The 22,342-nt window shown below is 37.5% G+C and overlaps 4 protein-coding genes across 6 annotated transcripts; 1 reads left to right on the top strand and 3 right to left on the bottom strand.

Moving 5' to 3' along the window:
- Positions 1-1,899: 1,899 nt before the first annotated feature.
- Positions 1,900-2,436, bottom strand: LOC116139542. The gene has a single exon (XM_031425202.1). It carries the CDS (start codon positions 2,409-2,411, stop codon positions 1,974-1,976), a length of 438 nt encoding a protein of 145 aa, XP_031281062.1. The 5' UTR covers positions 2,412-2,436; the 3' UTR covers positions 1,900-1,973.
- Positions 2,437-2,585: 149 nt separating this feature from the next.
- Positions 2,586-4,639, top strand: LOC116139581 (sec-independent protein translocase protein TATB, chloroplastic-like). Its single transcript, XM_031425253.1, has 4 exons — positions 2,586-2,607; positions 2,681-2,815; positions 3,951-4,097; positions 4,184-4,639. Exons 1-4 carry the CDS (start codon positions 2,586-2,588, stop codon positions 4,237-4,239), a joined length of 360 nt encoding a protein of 119 aa, XP_031281113.1. The 3' UTR covers positions 4,240-4,639.
- Positions 4,640-5,314: 675 nt separating this feature from the next.
- Positions 5,315-12,646, bottom strand: LOC116139540 (N6-adenosine-methyltransferase non-catalytic subunit MTB). 3 transcript variants are annotated; one of them, XM_031425199.1, is made up of 7 exons: positions 12,553-12,646; positions 7,717-10,455; positions 7,394-7,477; positions 7,166-7,267; positions 6,915-7,023; positions 6,273-6,424; positions 5,315-5,743 (listed from the first exon to the last, which is right to left on the bottom strand). In XM_031425199.1, exons 2-7 carry the CDS (start codon positions 10,363-10,365, stop codon positions 5,315-5,317), a joined length of 3,525 nt encoding a protein of 1,174 aa, XP_031281059.1. In that variant the 5' UTR covers positions 10,366-10,455; positions 12,553-12,646. The 3 variants fall into 3 exon arrangements, with proteins under 3 accessions (XP_031281059.1, XP_031281060.1, XP_031281061.1); XM_031425200.1 differs by lacking the exon at positions 12,553-12,646 and having other exon boundaries at positions 7,717-11,023; XM_031425201.1 differs by lacking the exons at positions 5,315-5,743; positions 6,273-6,424 and having other exon boundaries at positions 6,910-7,023.
- Positions 12,647-14,487: 1,841 nt separating this feature from the next.
- LOC116139599 (BAHD acyltransferase DCR-like) lies at positions 14,488-18,215 on the bottom strand. The gene is made up of 2 exons (XM_031425278.1): positions 17,757-18,215; positions 14,488-15,503 (listed from the first exon to the last, which is right to left on the bottom strand). The coding sequence occupies exons 1-2, from the start codon at positions 18,213-18,215 to the stop codon at positions 14,625-14,627; spliced, it is 1,338 nt and encodes a 445-aa protein (XP_031281138.1). The 3' UTR covers positions 14,488-14,624.
- Positions 18,216-22,342: the final 4,127 nt, after the last annotated feature.

Here is a 22,342-nt window from a genome sequence, read left to right as displayed (position 1 = left end):
TGCCATCCTTTTTCAGCCAAAGAGGTGGCTGCCCTTTTTCTCACCGAGGTAGATGAACTACATGGATTTCCCCGGACCATTGTATCTGATCGGGACAACCTATTTATGAGCGGGTTTTGGGGAGAATTATTTAAATTGTTGGGTACCAAGCTCCACATGAGCACAACTTACCATCCTCAATCGACTGCCAAACTAAGGTCGCCAATTGATGTCTTGAGACGTACTTAAGGTGCTTCGTGAGTGATCAGTCCAAACAGTGGCCTTGGTGGCTTGCTTGGGCTGAGTATTGGGTCAACACCACCTACAACATATCAACGGGGATGACTCCATTCAAGGCACTATTTGGCAGGGATCCACCTACCCTACTCAAGTATTCTAAACATAGCTCAGTAGTGGACGCCATGGATGAACTCCTATCTGAATGAAACTTGATATTGGAAGAGTTAAAAGGTAATCTGAAAAGGGCTCAAAATGCAATGAAAATGTACGTAGATGGTAAACGCCGAAAACTCCTATTGGAGACCAGGATTCAGTTTATTTGAGGTTACGACCATACAGGCTAAAGTCTTTAGCATGGAGGCCTGATGAAAAGCTTAGCCCTCGGTTTTACGGTCCCTATGAAGTTATTGAAAAGATTGGGTCAGTAGCTTATAGATTGAAGCTCCCACCTATAGCCAGAATTCATGATGTTTTTCACGTATCACAACTGGAAAAGTCTCTTCCCACCCCATCCTGGTGTTGCCTCTTCTGAAGTTCTTTGATGATGATATGGTACTTAATGTGGAACCCTGACAAGCCCTACTAAAACGTCGATTACTAAATGGTAATTATGAGGTGCTAATCAAATAGAAGAATCTCCCCGCTTGCGATCACACACGGGAAGACTATGAATCTATATGCCGCAAGTTTCCTTGCTTCCACCTTGAGGACAAGGTGGCACTCCTTTGGGAGAGTATTGATGGACCTGCAATCATCGGTATAAACGCAAGGCTAAAAGGGGCAAAGAAGGGAATCAAGTTGTAGGACAGTAGCCAAGGATCAACATGAAGGACAACAAGGGAATCAAGCTATGGGACAGATGGCCAATAATCAACATGAAGGATAGCAAGCTGCAAGATAGGTGGCCAGGAATTAATATGAAGGACATGTGGTCTAACAGGTGGCCTGGGAGATTATGGGGATCTGAGGAATCAAAATGAAGAATGGGCGGCTTGACAAGTGGTCTGGGTAGTTGTTAGGAATTGTGAATAAAAGGCTAGGACGTGTGTGTATGGGGGGTATTATGAATATTTGGGAAAAAAGGGTTTGGGAGGAACTGGTCCTCGAAATCCAACCGGCTCTTTCTTATTTTTGCATTATTCTTTTTGTACTGAATACTTTTTATGAGTATATTAATGCAAGTTGTCTTTTTCTTCTGTTAATTGATTGGTTGGATTATTACTTCTTGTTATTTGTGGTTGGAAACACTATGTGCTGTTGGAATTGCGGCTGCTTTATTGCTTTTATTTTGTGTTGAGAGTGACAAGATCAGAGAGACTCGAACTCAGAACCTATTGAATAATACCCTAAGAGTCTCTATATATCCTATTAGAAAATATTTTTATAAACGTGTTTTAAAGAATAATTGAAANAGTAATGAATAATACACAACTATTGTTTGTACTTCTGCGTATTTGTTGATCAACTTCCAAAGAAATTTCAGAAATCAGGTTTGTAGTAACAAGACAACCTTAATTCGTATTTTACTTTTGGTTTCAAATACCGAAAGATCTCCATTACAGTATGTTATAAACGTAAAATGGAATCCTTCTGATCATGTAATTCATCGGAGTTTCTAGGCTTATAAGCTTCTCATTTTTGGGTTTTTTGTTGTTATGTTGTGTAGACTATCAAACGCACTGAGAAACAAAAGACATTCTCTTTTCGTTATATTTCAAAGCGGGAAAATAAATGATTAATGATGAAAATTTTAGTTACAACAAATTCAATGGTCTCTGAGATTCAAAATCTGGGTAATCACCACTTGCCTGCCCAGTATACCCATAAATATCAAAATACTTATCCTCAGAAGGCATATTGCCGATATCCCGTCCTCTAAATCCCTCCATAGGCGAAGCCCATGGAACCGGAGTAGAAGGGTTAGAGCTAGACGCTTCTTGATTTAAGCCAAGACCACCTGTATTCTGCGGAGAATTTCCGGCTGCCCTTCTACTTGAGGAATTGATAGGTGTCACAGAAATGGAGGTTGACTGCTGCTGCTGGTTCTTCATTGGTGACTTGGGACGAAGAGACTCTATTTCAGGGGTTGTAATGACAAGATGAGGTGCCTCAGGGGGTGGATTTCGTCCGCCCCCTCCTTGCCAAACTTTTCCATCTTTGTCTGCAAAGTTTCTGATGTATGCCTGCAACATAACCCAAATTCGTCTGGTCAAGAATTCTCTTTTTAAAGGGAAAAAAAAAAAAAAAACAACTGAACTTAGAACAATCATAAGCAAGAATTTAGGATTCTAGCTTCTTTTGATTTGACAGATGATATCTCAAAGAATAATCTGACTTGAAATGCACATCATTTGGTTGAGTTGTGCATGTACTGCCTACTCATCAGAGGTACCAAAATACTATGACATTGCATGCACAAAGCATAGATGTTTTCAGTTGTTTGTCACATAGAACCATTAAGAGAATGCTCTTAATATTGGACTTGATGATATTCCGGGTTCAACGCAAAACTTAAACAACTCTAGCACTATCAACACTGTCTCAACTCCTCCACCAGTTGCCAGCACGGACGATTCTCAGACTGTTGTTGACCGCAGTGAGTGATATTACCCGTCAGATTTTTTTTTTTTTTTATTTTGTGAAATAATTAGTTGACTTTATTGTTTATCCTTTTGATTTTTATTCTGCCTGTAAATCTGTCTTAAACTAGGAAGTTCTGTTGACTTGAGAAGTTTCAAGGTGCAATCTTTAGAACTTTTGTATCATAAAATACTGAAATATTTCAATTCAACCCCTTGTTTGATCTTCAAATACTTCATTCAACTACTAAACATTGATGTCATAAGAGACCTCATGTTATCATTTAAATTGTATTTGCTTATCTTTCTTCCCCTGTTATCAACATTATTCCATAATGTCAAATATCTTTAAGAGCATGTAAAAATTGAACCCAAAGGGGTAGGTTGAGTGGCTAAGCACCTTAGTTTTGCCAAGAGGGCTGAGGTTAAAATCCCTTGAGGCCACCTACTTGGGGATATAATTGTATCCAGCATGTTTCTTGCTACTAAGTTTATAGGGCTTTGGGAGTAGTCCTTGACTTAAAGCTTGGAGAATAACGGAGAAGGTCAAGGGACTTTTGGATATCAAGAAAAAAAAAAAAATTGTAAATGTAAAGATTGAGAACAAATTATCCAGGCTGAAGTAATCTATACCAAAATTTGATTTAGACAGATGTTGCTTAGGCAAAGGGGTCTGTAGAGTCAAGTTTTTGGCTTTGCTTTTGGATTTTGATACAATTTAGCCACACTTTTGGACTCTAATACAATTTATGTTTCATGAAATGCTCGTAATACTTGACTGGATAAAAATCTCCGGCAAAAAAGTTTAGAAACCTTTGGTTATGGTCATCTATAGTAATACATTTGTCAATAAATTTTACTGGTCCAGTAAATAATTTCCTTAACAGCCAAGAAATAATTAACATGATGCTAGATGTAGTCATAATGTTATAGTTATTTATGGTTGCGTAGTTCTGTATGATATTGTACCTGATTGATCTTTTGCATAGATAAATAGCTATTGGAAACTTTTGCTCTCCGCATGCCTGTAGTGTTCTGTTTTGTATTCTGATTGCCCAGTATAAGTCTCTTCTTTCTGCCCTAAACACTCCATGACTGTCTAAATGTTTAAAAGAATTATGGTGAATTCATTTATTTTGTCTAAATTTGCAGATGTTTCTCCATCCCAAAAGGCAGCATACACCACTGAAGATTACTTAAAAGTCACGGAAGAGCAGCTGAAGGCATCTGCAGCCCAACAACAGGTGCAGTCACCTCCTCAGGGGGAAAGCTCACCTGAACCGCAAAATCAGCCTCAAGGTATATCATTTGTTAATATCTCTTGCTCTCTCTCTATCTCTATGTCAATCAAGTCTTGGTAACATCGATGTATGTTCTGATAACAGCTACTGTTAAAGAAACTGCTGGTACAACGCCACCACCCCAAAAGCCTGAGATATAGACATGAAACATCTTGAAGGAGATGAAAACAAGAGAATTTTCTAGTGAGCTGTCCATCCTTAAGAATCTCTAAAGCGAGCCAGTAAAGCTCATTAAAATGATAAATGAAAGAAATTCTATACTATTCCTGATTTCTGCCACCCACCTTTTTTGTACTTTAAATTTTTTTTTTTCAATTTCTAGCACATGCATATAGGGTAGTCCTTAGAAATTTTTTGTTAACTGGCAAGTTCAGGCTGTTCCTGGATTCACGTAGAAGATGATTTAGTGTGAAGTACCATTACTGGAGAGGAATGTTGCATCCGGAGGACTGAATTATTCTTGTTTCTTTTCTTGAGGAATGCTTATGCCTATTTCAATTTAAAAGTAATGAATAATACACAACTATTGTTTGTACTTCTGCGAATTTGTTGATCAACTTTCAAAGAAAATTTCAGAAATCAGGTTTGTAGTAACAAGACAACCTTAATTCGTATTTTACTTTTGGTTTCAAATACCGAAAGATCTCCATTACAGTATGTTATAAACTGAGTCCTTCTGATCATGTAATTCATCGGAGTTTTTAGACTTAAAACATTTTCAAATAATTCTTTATATGGTCTAAATTTTTTATAATAAAGAGTCTATCCATAAAAATAAGAGTTCAATAAATTCTTTATCTTTAAAATATAAATTAGAGAATGGGTTTGACTCTCCATATTTAAAAAGTCAAATTTCATTCTCTATCTTAATTTTAACTAATAAATTGTAAATTTTTATACGTTTTATTTATTAATTTTTTATTCTATTAAATCTCTTTCTTAAAAATAAAGAACATCTTCATTAAATTTAACAAACCTATTAGATTTAAATAAAAATTGTATTTTTTATATTTAAAAATTAATAAAAATACTCTTTATTTATATGAAAAATACTCTTCAAAATAAAGATTACCATTAGAGATGCTCTTATTTCTCATTTTTGGGTTTTTTGTTGTCATGTTGTGTAGACTATCAAACGCACTGAGAAACAAAAGACATTCTCTTTTCATTATATTTCAAGGCGGGAAAATAAATGATTAATGATGAAAATTTTAGTTACAACAAATTCAATGGTCTCTGAGAGTCAAAATCTGGGTAATCACCACTTGCCTGCCCAGTATACCCATAAATATCAAAATACTTATCCTCAGAAGGCATATTGCCGATATCCCGTCCTCTAAATCCCTCCATAGGCGAAGCCCATGGAACCGGAGTAGAAGGGTTAGAGCTAGAGGCTTCTTGATTTAAGCCAAGACCACCTGTATTCTGCGGAGAATTTCCGGCTGCCCTTCTACTTGAGGAATTGATAGGTGTCACAGAAATGGAGGTTGACTGCTGCTGCTGGTTCTTCATTGGTGACTTGGGACGAAGAGACTCTATTTCAGGGGTTGTAATGACAAGATGAGGTGCCTCAGGGGGTGGATTTCGTCCGCCCCCTCCTTGCCAAACTTTTCCATCTTTGTCTGCAAAGTTTCTGATGTATGCCTGCAACATAACCCAAATTCGTCTGGTCAAGAATTCTCTTTTTAAAGAAAAAAAAAAAAAAAAAAAAAACTGAACTTAGAACAATCATAAGCAAATTTAGGATTCTAGTCTTTTGATTTGACAGATGATATCTCAAAGAATAATCTGACTTGAAATGCACATCATTTGGTTGACTTGTGCATGTACTGCCTACTATCAGAGGTACCAAAATACTATGACATTGCATGCACAAAGCATAGATGTTTTCAGTTGTTGTCACATATATAAACAAGAATGCTTCTCAGACTAACACCCTTTCTCTTACTCTCTAGAAAATGTTTTCATTACAGAACATGATAAAAATCTCAAAAAAAAAAAAAAAAAAAAAAAAAAAAACTATTCTTAATCTAGAAATAAACGAGGATTATTAATGCTGCATTAGCTGGTAGAAGTGTCCAATTATCTGTCCTCAGTTTAATAAAAGAGGCCTAAACAATAATCAATTAAAGAACTCCAACTGACGATATTATGTTGTCAAACGATAAATTACCTCTTTGTTAAAGTTTGACGATGATATGCCATTACCAACAGTCAGCCAACCAGCTCGGATATTGTGGTCTTCACCAAAGAGCTCAAGCCTTCTGCGGCCCAGGGCAAAATGCTCAATGATCCGATACATATCCTCAGGCTTTCGAGTTGAACCTACAATTCCACAGGCATAAACCTTAGCAGTAAGGAATATTATCTTTTTCCAGAAAAGAAAATCTTAGCTATAATTGACCATTGTATCACCTTTATTTTACAAAACACATGTACCAAAATGAATTACCCTGTTATCTATGTTGATAATGAACAACAACGTAAAACCCATATAAATTACACACAATCCAAATGTCCTACACCAAAAACAAAAATTCCTCATGCTCAAGGGTGGAAACTGTTAAATCTTCCTATTTTCATTTTGGTTTTGTATTTCCTTCAAAGTTTAATTAAAAAAAAAAAAAAAAGCAGAGAAACATAGATTTTCACATGGAGAAGATCACATGATTTTTATTTGAACCTTATACACCTAAAAAATAATACTAATAGTAAAACCACAATAGATTAAGGGAAATATCTTTCACACGTGAAAGACTAGCAAGTAAATGCATATTCCAATCATCAGTGTCTAAGATTTTGAGACATTACTAACCATAAGGAGGCTCCTCAGCAATAATGACATCAGTGTCAATGTTGGCGTGGATTATATGACCATCAGTACTGCGGCGGACAGTTCCTTTTATACCCATCAAGCAGTGTTCCTTAATCATAATGTCAAACAAAGAAAAGCTTAAGAAAACAGAAGATGAATTTGCAAAGCATTCCTTAAACTAACAGGAATATAGGTAAATTATTATGATGAAGCTTAGACGTCCACAACACAGAAAAAATATTCTACCAAACCTTAGAGTGCTGAAACAAAGTATGACCATGCCGCAACCCTGGAGTTGCATTATTTTTGTTTGTCTTCACCCAACAAATATCCTCACACCTCCGAAACCCCCACTGCAGTACAAAGAAAGAGTTAATATTATCTGAGGCATTATTGCACATTACAGTATATGATTCTTATTACAAATTAAGAGATGAATATTTAATCCACTTTCTAATTTAGAAGTCTTAATCATATACCTTCTTCAAGCACTGACGACCCTGCTCAAGCCCTACACCATCACCCACCCAAAGGAAGATAAAAGAAGGTGTATCTGCTATAGCCTGAAAATAAATAAATATTTGGTCAAAAGTCTCAGAAAGATGGCATTTATCAGGAAAAGGAACACATACAAGATCACCAACATAATCAACCTATTATTCATTCATCAATGATGTAAACATATTAAAATCAATGCTTTGATAGTAATAATATTAGAGTCATAAACGTAAATGTAAAGACAAAATATTAATTTCTTATTGCAAAGGACAGTGCAAAGAAAACTTTTATGCAAACAGATTACCTCAATCTTTAAATTAAGTATTTCTTCAAATGTCCAGTACTCCATATGGTCAGCAACACCAGGAGCTCGATGAACATATTCCTCCCAAGGTGGGTCTACAAGAATAACATCAAACTTGGAACCAAAGAACTCAGGGGACAGCTCAAATTCACGCAGGTCACATTTGAAATACATGGGTGCAGTAGCAGATTTAGACACAATCTCATCCTTCTTTTGTATAAGCTCCCTTAGCTTGGGGTAATCCTCCACAACATTTGTAAGTTCTAGTTCCCGGATGAAATTTTGGGGTCGCATGCCAGTGTCAACAAAATTCTGTGAGTAATCATTCTGCTCTCCTCTGGAAGGAGCTTTACCTGTGGTTCCACCAGTTCTGGGAGGAGCCCAACCTCCTGAGGGTTTATCAGGTGGTGTACCTCGTACAATTGGTCCAGCAGCATTAAAGCCCGGCCCAGATATGCTAGGAGGACCTCCTCTTCCAGGACCTGTTTGATTAAAGTACATACCAGGGTTTGCTGGAGTGCCTATGTTAGGAGGAAATCGTGGCCCTGATGGTCCAGGAGGAACAGGAGAGAGACTAGGTGGAACACCTAGCATATTCATATCAACTCCTCGAGGCCCAGGCCAAACAACAGGAGTTGGAAAAGGAGGAATGAAGACACTAGGGTTTATTGGAGGACCAGGAGCAGGGGTAAGAGGCTGCATTGATCCAGGCGGTGGCATTCCAAGCCCAAAATGTGATCCCATGATAGGCAATGGAACTCCCACCTGTTGATTGTCTCTCCCAGTAGGCCTGCCCCTTCCTCCTCTCCCTGCCCTGCTCCCTTTCACTCCCTGTGGAGGACCTCTACCAAAAGACCCAGCCTCCTGGTTTCCATATGGAGGCTGTGAACCACTAGCAGAACCTGCATTACGACCAGGCAGAGCACCTTTCTGGCCTCTTCCTTTCCCTCCCTGATAATCAATATCATCCCTCCATGAATTTGTATCCCGTCCATCGTCCACATATCTGTCCCTTGAATCTTCACCTGAATGTCCAGATCCATGCACGTCAGTCCTTTTTGCTCGATCTTCACGCATATAGGCCCACTCTTGTTCGTTTGGAGCCAATTGAACATCAGATTGATGACCAACTTCAGATCTCCGAGAAAAGTTGGGCCCAGACTCTGCTCTTCCATAATCAAGAGGCTTGGTTTGGATCTCTATCACATCGTAATTCTCGTTTGAAATTCCAAAATTCGATGATGTCTTCACAGCTTCACCCCTACTCCCATCTTTTCTGTTACCTGAACGGCCATGAGGCCTTTCATGATCATTCCGATCACGACCATGCCTTGGTAACTCCCACTCTCTGCCACGATCATAAAAAATATCCCCATCTTTTGACTCTTTATCATTACTACTGGATTGCCTTCTTTTCCAATTCTCTTTTGAACCTTCCCGATCCCTATTCTTGTCACTCCAACTATCGTCTCTGGCTTTTGATCTCTCGTCCCTGTTACTATCTTTTTCTATTTCCTTCCGCTTTATATCATTGCTTCTTTCAAAATCCACCTCAGAGTGTTCTGATTCTGGATGACGTCTCCCACTCCTTTCAGGAGTCCTGGACCTGTTAGAGCGTTTCATCCAAGCATTTCCATCATCATCCTTATTGGAAGACCTTTCACGTCCTTCACCAACATCCCGACCAGTTGGAGTTCTTTGCTGTCTACTCTTCTCACTCTTATCCCTACCTGATCTGTCTTCATGATGAATAGGACTATCCCTAATTTCTTCTTCCAAAGCTTCTGACCTGCCTTTACTCTTATTCTTCTCAGTATCAACCCTTCTCTCTTCTCTGTTGTTGGATTTGATAACTTTCTCGCTGTTTGAATCTAAACCCCTGCTTTTACTCTCAATTGACTCATGTCTGGCAGATGCACTCCTGTCTTTAGAACTCTCATACTTGGTATCAGAAGCCTTTCCACTTCTCAGATCAACTCTTTCGTGGTGATTTTCTTCAGCTTTCCTAAGAGCATCAGACTCATCCCATCTTCTCCTTGAATTTCTTCCCAGATCAGAAGAATCATGAACCTTCTCTCGTCCACTTTCCCTTCTTTCTGAGTACCTTGAATCTTTATCCAATGATTTTTCAGACTCTCCATCATGTGATCTTTCATCCTTGCTTTTATTTCCACTTCGGGAGCTCTCATGCTCTGAGAACTTTGAAGTTGTTTTTCTTCTCTCACTTTCATCAGCCCGACTGTGCCCTCTACTCCCAGACTTGTCCCCACCATCTTTCCTGTTATCTACTTCTCCATCCTGGTACCAACTGCTCAATTGTTCCAAGGAACTCTCCTCTTGTTTTTTCTTAATCTGCTTGGAACGCTGCTCTTTTCTTGTGTCATATTCATCTTCATCACTGTCTGCTCTGCTAGAGCCACCTGACCTCTTACGAGTCTCATTTCTATCACCGGAACTTCTCCTTCTTCCACTGCCATCTAATCCTTCAGTTTCTTCTCCATTGCTAGGCTTTCTAGACTTGCTTGACCTATGCTTTCTCTTATCATTGCCCTCCCATTCCTCATTATCCCTGTCTCGATTGTTCTTCACATCCAGGCCATCCTCTGTGTCTCGTTTTGCAGAACTCCGACTACGCTCAGGTGAACCCATTTCAATGCCCTCAACAATTTATTAGTCTATGGTTAATCAGATGGATGGGGTTTGTTTCAATATGACAGCTAACTGTTCACATAAATCATCCTGAAAACATATCGAAAAAATGAGTACGCACAGGAAGTGATTAAGCCAAACATTCTAAGAGGCATTGTTGAGTTCCCTTAGGAACTAGTACATCAAAACTTTAAGCTGAAAATCTCCTATAAGAACATCTGCTATGAAACAGAGGATAATCCATTTTTCCAGAGCTTATAATATGGTATAAAAAATATAAAGCAGCTTCAGGATGGCATGGATTTGAATTTAAGATTCTACTTATCTTATCTGCAATTAAATTCAGTATATTGGATTCCATTTGATCCAAATTTTATTTGGAACCAACTTGGAATTCATTTAGCGTCGACTGTCCTTTCATTTTCCTTTTAGATTAACAAAATAGATCTCATATCATATAATCAAAAGTTAATAACACACACACATATTCTCTCATACTCTATCAAGCAACAAACAACCCAACCTACTAATGATTTATGAAGAAATAAGAAACACAAACCCCTAGCAAAAGATATTTTTATTTAGTTTTTATTTTCTTTTATTCATATATGCTTAACCAGGGAAAAATAGTGAAAACAAGAAGCACTCACTATAAATCATATAACTAACATGCTACATTTTGATCGGAATGAAGAAAAAAAAAACAATAAAATATGTTCCTGCGATAAATGCCGCAAACATCATGCTAACTTTTAGTTCAATAATCTAAAGTTGTGTCTTTCACTCATGGTTTAATAGACATAAAATTTGATCACATATCTAGAAAAATATTAACCAACATAAACGAATAGCAAAAAGGATTACATACTTCAGCAGATTAATTAATGATTTACATACAAAAAAAAATTAGTTCCAGCAGCAGCACTGCAAGCTCAATCAAAATGAAGATTATCTGAAAATTAATGTGCTTTTAGATGAAACCCAGCAGCTGAAATCACAAAACCACAACTGAATACATGAAACCATGAAAAATTACATATACAAGAAAAAATAATTATATGAATTCAGAAATTTATAAAAATTGCAACATTAGCAGAGTTTAGAATGTTGAACAGAACAATAAATGAAAACAATAATGTAGAAAAGATTCATCAGAGATGGATGGAACTTGAAACTACTAGACAATAGAGAAAAGTTTCATTTTTTCTTATCCCTCAAAAGAATGAGACCATGATACGCTAGAATAATTACCAGACTCCAGTTTAAGAAAATCACCATCATAGAAACATGATTCAAAACCCCAATTGTACATAATCAAATTCTGCTTAGGAAACAAAACTCACCACTAGAGGTACACAAACAAACCTTTACTCTATAAAAGAGGTGGGTGTTTTTAGTTGACACACTGAAATAGTCATCGAAGTGGAAATATGAACTCAATAGCAAATTCATGCCGTTTACTCCCATCCTAAACTCTACCAATAGATAAAGCTGAAACCAGCACACTATGAAAAAGTTCAAGATACACAATGTTGTTCTATTTTCATCCACTGAAACTAAAAAATAACAATAACAATCCAAGGATTCGTCAGAACATAGATTTTGGTCAAAACAAATTCAAAACTCAAATGTGAAAAAGAAGATTAAACAAGAATCAGATCTTGAGAGCGTTGTTCTTTGTTTGACATGAAATTTGGTTATTCAAAAATAATGCTCACAAAGCCACCTACAACTTTTTTCTGTGCAAGCAACATTTTGCGTGAAATAGTACAAAACCAAAGGAGAATATTGTCAAGAAATAAACCTATCTACTTAAGACTAACTTTAAACCCAAAAAAATACAAGCAAATTCTCACGTCATGAAAATAATAAAAAGGCTAACATAAACTCCATATGATAGCTGCAGTAACACACTAAATTTAATAAAAACTAACAGAAACTCGGCATTTCAATCCGTGGAGTGGAGGCCTAAGCATTCTGGACAACCCATTTGAATACAATATACGAATCATTTGACAAATTACAGATACCCACCAAGTCAAAATTGAATATATTTGACCAAATCAAAAACCCACATAAATAAAACCACAAAAACCCTAAAACTATTGTCAAAGAGTAACGGGATGAGTGTTTTCAAGCTTCATAAGAACTGTAAATACGATACAAGTATAGAGGGAAGTATCTTACATTTTCCCAGAAAACGGAGAAACCTCTGCATATAGGTTTAAGGTTAGAGAAAACGCACTTGTATTCAATTTCACTTGTTCTACAGAAGTGGAATATCATGTTTTGCAGCAAATTGACGGTGGAGATCTTTGAAGTAAGCCTGGTGCGTATTTACACCAACCCATACACAGATCCAAATGGTTGGATTGGGTTGGGTTGGGCTGGATTTGGGCTGTATTAATTGGGCTAGATCTGGATATTTCTGAATTTTGATCCAGCCCATGTGCATCAACAAAAGAGTAGTATAATAATATGTCCCAAATTTTGTATACAAGTCATTGTTTTAGTGGTAGATATCTCCTAATAATATAATCTATATATTCCACTAATATAATGTCAACTCACTTACAAAATTTTGATGAATAATATTATTCATAACAAAAGTAAGAAAACAAAATATTTACTTCGATTGTTTAGGATTACCCTAACTTTTTGTAATCACTTTAAAATGTGCTATACCAACTTATATAGTAGTTAGTCAGGGGAGGATCCAGAAGTTTCTGTTAGGGTGATTCAAATTAAAAACTAATTACAAATTAATATTTGTATCCATTAATATTTCTATTAGGGTAGGCTAAAATCCAGAAATTGTACATATTAATATATATTTTTTTTAAATCATGGCCCACCCGCTAGAGTAGCATCCGTTCCATTATTAATAATGCATTAATATTAACCACCACTATGTGACTTGATGGTAAAAGAGTACAATAAGATTCTATGAGCTTCTGAGTTCGAGTCTCTCAAACATTAATAGGAGTGACCATTACAGTTCTTAAAGGTCAATATTTCTAGCGCCCTAAGAATTAATTGAGGTATGCACAAGTTAATCCAGACACCCCTCCTAATTAAAAAAAAAATATATATATTGTACTAACATTTAACCCTACAATAATTATATGATAAGTTGACACAAATCATTTTAACAAAAAAACTTGTGAAATTAGGAGTAAATCAGTCAAAGGTGTTTTGGACATTTAAAAGATTGACATATCTCGAAGTTAGGTAAACAGATTTGGGCAATGGAACGTCCTATTTTGGGCTGTTAGGAGACATGTACCCTCTTTATTCTGTGGAATAAATCTTAGAAAATTGTACTATCAGTATTCATTAAGCCTGTAACTGTAAGTCTATGGCACTGGGGCTCTAGCTCTCACCATCCCATTTTTCTTTTAATATATATGTTTTATTGTACAATTAATGGCAGCCTGTTTTATTTTACAATTAATGGCAGCCAAATTAAAGCTAGTATCGGTTGGTATGTTAACTGGCAATAGTTGTGAGAGAGAGGCAGATGTAAATAATGAATGGTCATCACGATGGCTGTTGATGTATAGAGTATATGTTCTTGCTACTTACAAATATATGCAAGTAATAATAATGGCTTGATAATGCCATCAAATCACTTCCGGAAAATATGTATCCTCTGATGCATCTTTCCGATACGAGGAGTTGATGTCGAAGTTCTTAGACTACGCCGATGCGTAGTCGTGTGGGCGAAAAAAGGACCTAAAATGCGTTGGTACATGGATGCATTCTTCGACGCTAACTTCAGTGTCGGGAAACCACCTGAAATTAGCTGTCCCCACGAACATGGCCAATGCAAACTTACGGCACCCACATATCCTCAAAATTTCGACGCCCACGATCTCCTTAATATTATTCACTCCTTAATATACGAATATCATGATCATGATGTTAGCATATAAGAAAATAGCGAATTTGTAATATAAAACGGAAAAAAAAAAAAAAAAAAAAGTTGAAATATTGATAAGAGTACTATTCTATTTAATTTTTTGGGTTGATAAATCATATTAATATTATTATTACTATTATGAAGCCAACACAATAAAACATCCATATATGAAACTTAGCTCAAAAGAGACACTCAGACTCCAATCATAACCAAACCCTAGACGTAAAAAATGGCAAAAGTCAATGCAAAAACAACGTAGCTTAATTAAACAAACAACAAATAAACTTAGACTGGGTATCTCAATTCTCATGCAAATTGAAATATTGTCTAAACATTATTAAACCTCCATGAGAAACTCCTTATCCTTCTCGAGCCTCTCCAGAGCACCGGTTTCCAACGTAATCTCCACATCGATGCTTCTCCCTCCACTCTTCCCCTGGTACAAATACACCATCCCATCAAACCTGTTATTCGATCCACTCCTCACACTCTCTGGTTTCCCCCACCCAAAATCCACATCGTAAACCTTAAACCTCGGAGAGCTCCCCATCGCCACGCAGTTCACTCCAGCATCCTTGAACTGAAAGATCTTTGGTGCTTTCTCCCACTCTTTGTTACGTTCGTCAATAGCCTTCGCATTATGCATTTCTATAGCCTTTTGTATCATACCTGCACCGAATTCCGGAGGATTCCCGGATAATAATCCTGCTGCCGTGACGGTGAATATTGCCTGGATTAGGTTTCCGAAGTAACTCTCGGGCATTGGTGGGTCCACACGTTTCCGGCAATCAGCAAACACTGTGAAGACTGTGTAGTCTTCTGGTTTCAGGTTACGTGCATGGGTGACGTGGCGCCAGATATGCACAGAGAGTGATTGAAATGTTGAGAATGGTTTTGAGCCGTCCGATGGAGGGTTAGAGTTGACTTTTGATTTGATTTTGTCAATGGCTTCCTCTGAGAATTTGAATAGTCTCTCTCTGAGCTGTGGGTCCACCTTGGCCTCACCGTCAGCATTTGGGTTAGGGGGAAGTGTGAGGTCCAGCTTCACGCGCGTGTCGCGAGTTTTCGTACGCTCCAGAAAGGGTAGGACTGAAATTGAGGGACAGCCACTGCATATCTGGGCCCATGAGCTCATGAAATGCCACGTGGAAGTGCCATCGAGGATCGCGTGATTGAAGGCGCATCCAATTGCAAGTCCATCCTTAAGTTTAGTTAGCTGTGGGGTCATGATAAAGATAAAATGTTAGTGGCCACAGGATAAACGTAGATCAACATCGGACGGCTCACATGATTGAAAACTAACGAATTAAAGCATTAAAAGGAAAATGATAGTGAGGATTTTATAGGATCCAAATCCAATGGTTTAAACTTTAAATCAGCAATAAATGGGGTGAAATCATAATGGACCAGCCTAGGGGTGGGCAGGTCTGGGTACCCGCCCAAAATCAAAGCATTCGAAACTGGAATCGATCAGTTCCTTTGATTTGAAATTAGAATCGGAACCACGATTCCAGTTCTGGGTACTCTGGAAAATATCAATTAACCTTATTTTAAAAAAAATGATAAATAAACTCTTATAAAATTATAATTACACCCTTAACAATTAAGTGTAAAATATTAAATAATATATTTGTTTATATTTACTTGATGCTTGATACTTGATTATAAATATTTAATTGTTTGTTTTCACCGATAATAAACATTTAAAAGCTATTATTTAACGTAAATATCTTAATGCATATTAATTTTTTAATCAAGTAATAAGTAAAACTTAAATATTAATAAGTATATTTTGAAAAACTGATTTTTTAATGAAAATTAATAAGACTTTTGATAGTAAGATAAAAAAACCAAATTTTTTTTAGAGCATCTCCAAAGGACTCATTATATGACCCAAACTTTTTATTATAAATAGTTTATTCATAAAAACAAGAGTCTAATAGACTATTTATTCTTTAAATGTAAATTAAAGAGTGAGTTTAACTCTTTACATCTAAATAATCAAATTTCACTCTCTATCCCAATTTTATTTAATAAATTACAAGTTTCTATGCATTTTATTATTAACTCTCTCTCCTATTAAGTCTCTCTCCTATTTATTAAGTATAATTTAAAGAGTCCATTGGATTTGAAAACAAATTTTGTTTTTTATATTTAAAAATTAATGAAAATAAAGAACACCATTGGAGATGCTCTTATATATTTATATGATATGCAAAATATCAAAAACCCTATATTCTTTAATATTATATCAATTTAGTCTTGGTTCCCCGTTCCCATTTTGGTTCCTTTGATTTGGAATCGAAACCGGAACTGCACAGTATCGGTTCTAATTTTATGAAATCGGAACCTACCATGTTATGCCTGGTTCCGGAAAGGACACCCGAGTACCCATCGGTTCCAATTCTACCCTAAAATTGTTCCCAACCCTAGACCAGCCTATTGTGGGTCACCAATTCAGAGCCAGACTATACTGATCGTCGGGATCATAACAATTTTATCCCAAACATCTAGTCTAAGTAACTTAAGTCTTAACAAAAATTTTCAGTAACATTTTGGTCCTAAATGTTTATAAATTTTAGGGATGAAATTGTTATTTTCCTGCTATAGTGGTCCGACTATAATTGTCCCTAACTACTTTCTTCGTATTTAAGATGTGGGTTGGGTTGAAGTTGGAAACTGATGCCTTTAAAAATTATACTTCTCCTACTTCATAGTTCTATAACTATTCACTACCCATAACTATAAGTTTCTGATGCATTACTTAAATATAAATTAAAATATACTCATATAATACGTTCTTTGCATAACATGAATCTTAAAAAAAAATTGATAGAACAGACATACTCGTAAACCACCACTAGGTGGTCCAATGGTAAAAGAGCAAGGAGGTTCAATATGAGTTCTTGAGTTCGAGTTTCCTCAAATACTAATGGAGGTGGTCATTAAAATGATTTACTCGATCGTTAATTTCAGGGTTCTGGGGATTAGTTGAGATGCACGTAAATTGATCCGGATATCTCCGATGACCCAAAAAAAAAAAAAAAAAAGAAATACAGACATACTCATACCTAATCTATAAATTTGTCTTTTATATATTTTTATTTAATTTGGACCAACCATGTATGCCTTTGATAATAGGAAGTTGGACCTTATTTGGATTTCAATTTCGAAGTGTAGGACATAATTGTGATACACAAAATTTGACTACATTTGTCAGAATCAGTGTTGTGAACAGTCGCATGGCGGCCACATGGTTAACATAACAGGTGTTTCACCTTACCAAGAAGCTCATTTATCACAGACAGAAATAGTGTGCCAATTAGAGTCTTAAATGAGATGAAAGATATCTTTAATCAGTGATTAGTTATTATAATCTTAATTTGTTTAAGAGATGAAATTCATTGATTAACTAAAACATGAAACTAAACAACATTTACGTATAAAGAAAAGATTTTTTTTAGTTTACCTGAATTGCCAATAGAGGCCTGTGGAGACCCTCCAAGTTCAAGATATTGTTGTAAGGAATCAAGTCCTTCAAACTGTTGGTGCCCTCCTCCACCGTCAGATCATCCACTCCGATCTCTTCAGCCACCGCTTCACTCACCTCAACGCCCTCCATTTCATCGTCATACTCCACTCTAAAAACTCCCTCTTCATCTTTTCCAAGTTTCCCAGCCAGCTGATAAAACTCTTCCAGAACAACCTTCAACCCGTCCTTGAGTTTCTCAACCATGGCGTCGAACCCGTCGTTACCCTTATAAAGAAGCAGCTTCTGGTTGTAGTAAAAAGCTAGATATGGAAGATCGAAGGTGATCAATTGGCATTCTCTTCTTCCTATTATCTTGCCAGGCTTGACGTGGGTTTTGCCGGTGACTTTCACCTTCACTGTGTCTTGTGATTTCTTCTCCACTTCTTGGGTTGCCATTGTGACGGAGTTAAGGAGTAGTGTTGTTGAGAGAAAGAAGATGAAACAGAAGAGCTTTGTGGGTTTGGTTGGACACGAAAGAGTTCTGATGTAGTAAAGATACTTATAAAAGAGTTTTTGAATTGAATGTGGTAGAGAGGGTGCATTAATGGAGTTCATGAAAGCAGTTGTGATCATTTAATATCTCTGCTACACTATGTTGGTGGTGAGGCCGTGAGGGTAGAAACTTTTGAGTAAAGCTCTGCCGCTCTGCGAGTCTGCGTCAAACCAAAACTAACCAAATGTATATATATTTTTTTATTTTCAAATAATACCAGTAAATATTTTAGATAATAAATCTATTGAAACTCATATAATTGAAGGAGTAATTTAATTTAACATGCAAATTATGGAGAATTTTTTACACCCCCGAAGTTTGATAAAGTAGCAATATCATCCCCAATATTAACAATGATAATTTTAGGTAATCTAGGGGTGTTAAGAATATCCCTGCAAACTATAGTGCTGTATTTGTTTTCCATAAGGACAATAGGGTAGACCAAATCCAAGCTAGCTTCCACAAATATTCATGTCAAAGAATTCACATGCTTCAATCAAAAGATGTTATAGTTTTAAGGGCTTTAGATCAATATATATATATATATATGTTGATACAGAAATCTACACCAACTAGAGTGATCTAATCGACTTTGGCAAGATTGGATTGAAACTAGTGTGTGCGTGATTACGGAATAACCAACAATGAATGAATAATGGATGCAATAAAGTAAATGGCAAAAAGGATTTTAAAGTGATTCGGCGAGATGAACTCTTGAGCCTAAGTCCATTGTTCTTTGTATTTGCTGTGAGAGTTTACAATAATAATTCTAGAAATATTTTCCAACCTCTTCCGCATCGTTTGAGGGGGTTTATATACAGAGTTTGTACAAAGGAAATAGTGAAAATAAAGGGATTACAATTAAATTGAAATGCAATTCCGATATTCTCGCGATTAGGCATTGTAATTGTGCAAAGATTGTTGTCACCCGAGCTAACTGGGGGCTCGGGGAAATAGAAGACACCTCGAGCAGTACGATGGCTTACACCTCAAGGGGGCTCGGGAAAGCAGAAGTGGTCAAGCAGCAGGTTGGCTTGGGCAAAGAGGTCGTCGTGCAGGCTGGCGACCAAAAGAAGTCTATGGCCAAGGACTTAGCCAAGAAGAATTCTGCTCCTGCGGGCAAGATTGCTATTGCCGAGGGAAGTAAGTCCAGCTCATCTTGGCCAAAAGGCAAGAAAATGGATGAAGTAGCCCAAGTTGCGGTCGATGCATTGATCGACCAACTCTCTGATCATATCAGTGTTAGGGTCGCAGCTATCAGGGATGGCGACACCCTGCGAACATTCGTGAGCGTTAGGGATTCATCTCCCACCAAGATGCTAGCCTGGGTGTGCAGCTATATGACAAAGGTACTAGTAGTTCCCCCTCTTTATTCTTTTATACATGCTACTGATATTTCTTGTTGACTTTCCATCCTTTTTGTAGTCTGTCATGCCGAGTAGGCTTCTTTACAATGAGTGTTATCCCACGTTGGAAGACATTCACAAAAGATGGCGGTTGGTGGAGACGGTGAAAGAGGATGCCTTAGCTAGAGCCCAGGTCGTGGAGAAGGCGAAGGAAGCAAAGCATGCTAAGCTTGAGCAGCTCAAGGAGGAGATGGCGGCCTTCGGGGTCAAGGAAAGAGAGTTCCTTGACAAGATAAAAACGACCGAGGCTACGCGAGCTAAGGTTGAAGCCGAAACAACTAAGGTTGGGAAGAGTTTGACACAACAGCGGGGTGCTAATAACAAGCTGAATTCCGAGCTTTCCTCGGTCCAAAAAGCTACCTTAGATTAGGAGGTCAAGTTCAAATAAACCTCGCTCGACCTTGCCCAGGAAGCGAAAGGTCGACAAAAAGCTAAAGCTAAGGCCTGACAACTTAGACTTCAAATTAAAGAGATGAATGAGGCCATCACTACTCGGGCTTGGCAGACGTTAGTCTTCCTCATGCATAAGTTGTGGGAAGCTCACCCCTCGATCGACTTCTATTTCCTTCCGTGAGCTTATCAGAGAAAGGTCGATAGAATGAAGACTGAAACTCAGGGAATGGCCTACGTACACTTGGATGATGGTGAGGGCCAAGAAGAGATCAAGGAAGGTGAGGAGGAGATTGGCCTTAAGCAAGAAGTTGAGGATCCGGCTCCCTTGGCTACACTTCCCCACAGAGTTGCTGATCTTTCTCCGGGCGAGGTTCTCAACCTTGAAGAGGCTGCTACCATTCTTTTCGTCGAGAAACCGTCTTTTTCAGTCGACGACGAACTCCTTGGTCTGGCCGAGGATGATGTCCCTGCTCTTCCACCTCCCTAAAAGATCATTATATTTCTCTCCTTTTTTTTTTTTTTTTGGTTAAATTTGTAATCGAACTCGTTAATGAAAAGAAGATATTTTAATATATCCTCATCAAGCAATTCTTTTTTATAATCCTCTAAAGTCATTTCAATTGTCCTAACTGGACTTATAAAAAATCTAAATTTGCTCCAAGTTATGTGTAGCTCGCTTCTTAATGAGCTTTTTTGAATATATGCGTGGAAATCTTATACGACAACTTTGACTTCGGATCCATTGTCCATTTCGAGTTTTGGTCTCCAGCTTGGGACCGATTTCGTTTGACGTGTTTTTCTTGAACTTTTCTAAGTTTAACTTCGTCGATTTGAGATATTTCACCCTTATAGAGTCAGATTTGGGTGTGGCTTATTGAGATAAGCTATCTTTTTTCAAACTCTTGACTCCGAGTTCTTTTCAGGATGTCATCGCGTAGGTTACAATTTTTGAAGCAGTGAATAATAAGCGCTAAACAAGTAAAAGTAATAATGATGAACAAAGAAAGATTTTGAATAATACCTCTTTTATTAATAGGACATTTTGGCCATAATCGGCCTTACAATGAATGATTAAATAAGACATAGGTGGAACTCGAGTTGCTCATTGGTAATACTTTCATAAATGCTTGGCGTTCCAGGCTCGTAGTACTACTTCACCGTTGAGGCATTCCAGGTAGAAAGTTTCTGGTGCAAGCTTTGTGGAGATCTTGAATGGATCTTCCCATTTGGGCCTAAGTGCCCCCAAGCTTGGGCTTTGAGTACCTTGAATTACCTTCAAAGTCTCTGTTTCTGACTTTGTGTTGAAGTATCGCCTGGCTCGCTGCTGATACTAGTCAAGCCTTAACTAAGACTTGGCCCAAAGTTCTTCGATTAGATATAGCCTTAGGCGGAGAAGATCTTTATTGGCTTCTTCATCGAAAAACCTCCATTTAGAGCGAACTGATCCCTACTTCAACCGGGGCTATTGCTTCGCACCTGTATGAGAGAGAGAACGAGGTTTCTCCTATCGAGCTCTTGACTGTTGTTCTATGAGACCATAAGGCTTCGGGCAATTCTTCGGCTCATCTTCCTTTCAGGGCATCGAGCTTCTTTTTAATAGTGTGCTTGATGACTTTGTTTACAACCTCTATTTGACTGTTGGCTTGAGGCCGATAAACAGCGGCAAAACTCTTCTTGATGTCGAGCTGTTTGCAGAAGATCTGAAGTCCTCAATATCGAATTGTTTTCCGTTGTCGGTAATTATAGTGTGGGGGATTCCGAACCCACAAATGATGTTCTTGTAGATGAAATCCTTCAGCTTGTTCGACATGATGGTAGCTAAAGGCTCACCTTCTGCCTACTTGGTGAAGTAGTAAATGACAACTACTACAAACTTAATGCCTTTTTTCCTTGAGGTAAAAGGCCGATCAGGTTGATGTCCTAGATTGCAAATGGGTAGGGGCTTATCAATGTAGTTAATTCTTGAGGTGGAGCTCGTGGAGTATCTATAAATCTCTAACATATGTCGCATCTCTGTACATAATCCACTGCATCGTTGAAAACTATTGGCTAGTAATAATCATGACGAAACACTTTGTAGGTTAGAGATTTGCCTCTTACATGGTTTCTGCAAATCTTCTCATGGATCTCCCTCAAGACATAATTCGTGTCTTCATGGTCGATACATCGCAGTAGTGGTACACTGAACCCACGCTTATACAACGTATCATTGATGAGCGTGTATTGAGCTA

This window comes from Pistacia vera, unplaced genomic scaffold, assembly GCF_008641045.1.
Source record: "Pistacia vera cultivar Batoury unplaced genomic scaffold, PisVer_v2 Contig352, whole genome shotgun sequence".
Classification (NCBI taxonomy): Eukaryota; Viridiplantae; Streptophyta; class Magnoliopsida; order Sapindales; family Anacardiaceae; genus Pistacia; species Pistacia vera.
This window is presented reverse-complemented; position numbering and strand designations above follow the sequence as displayed.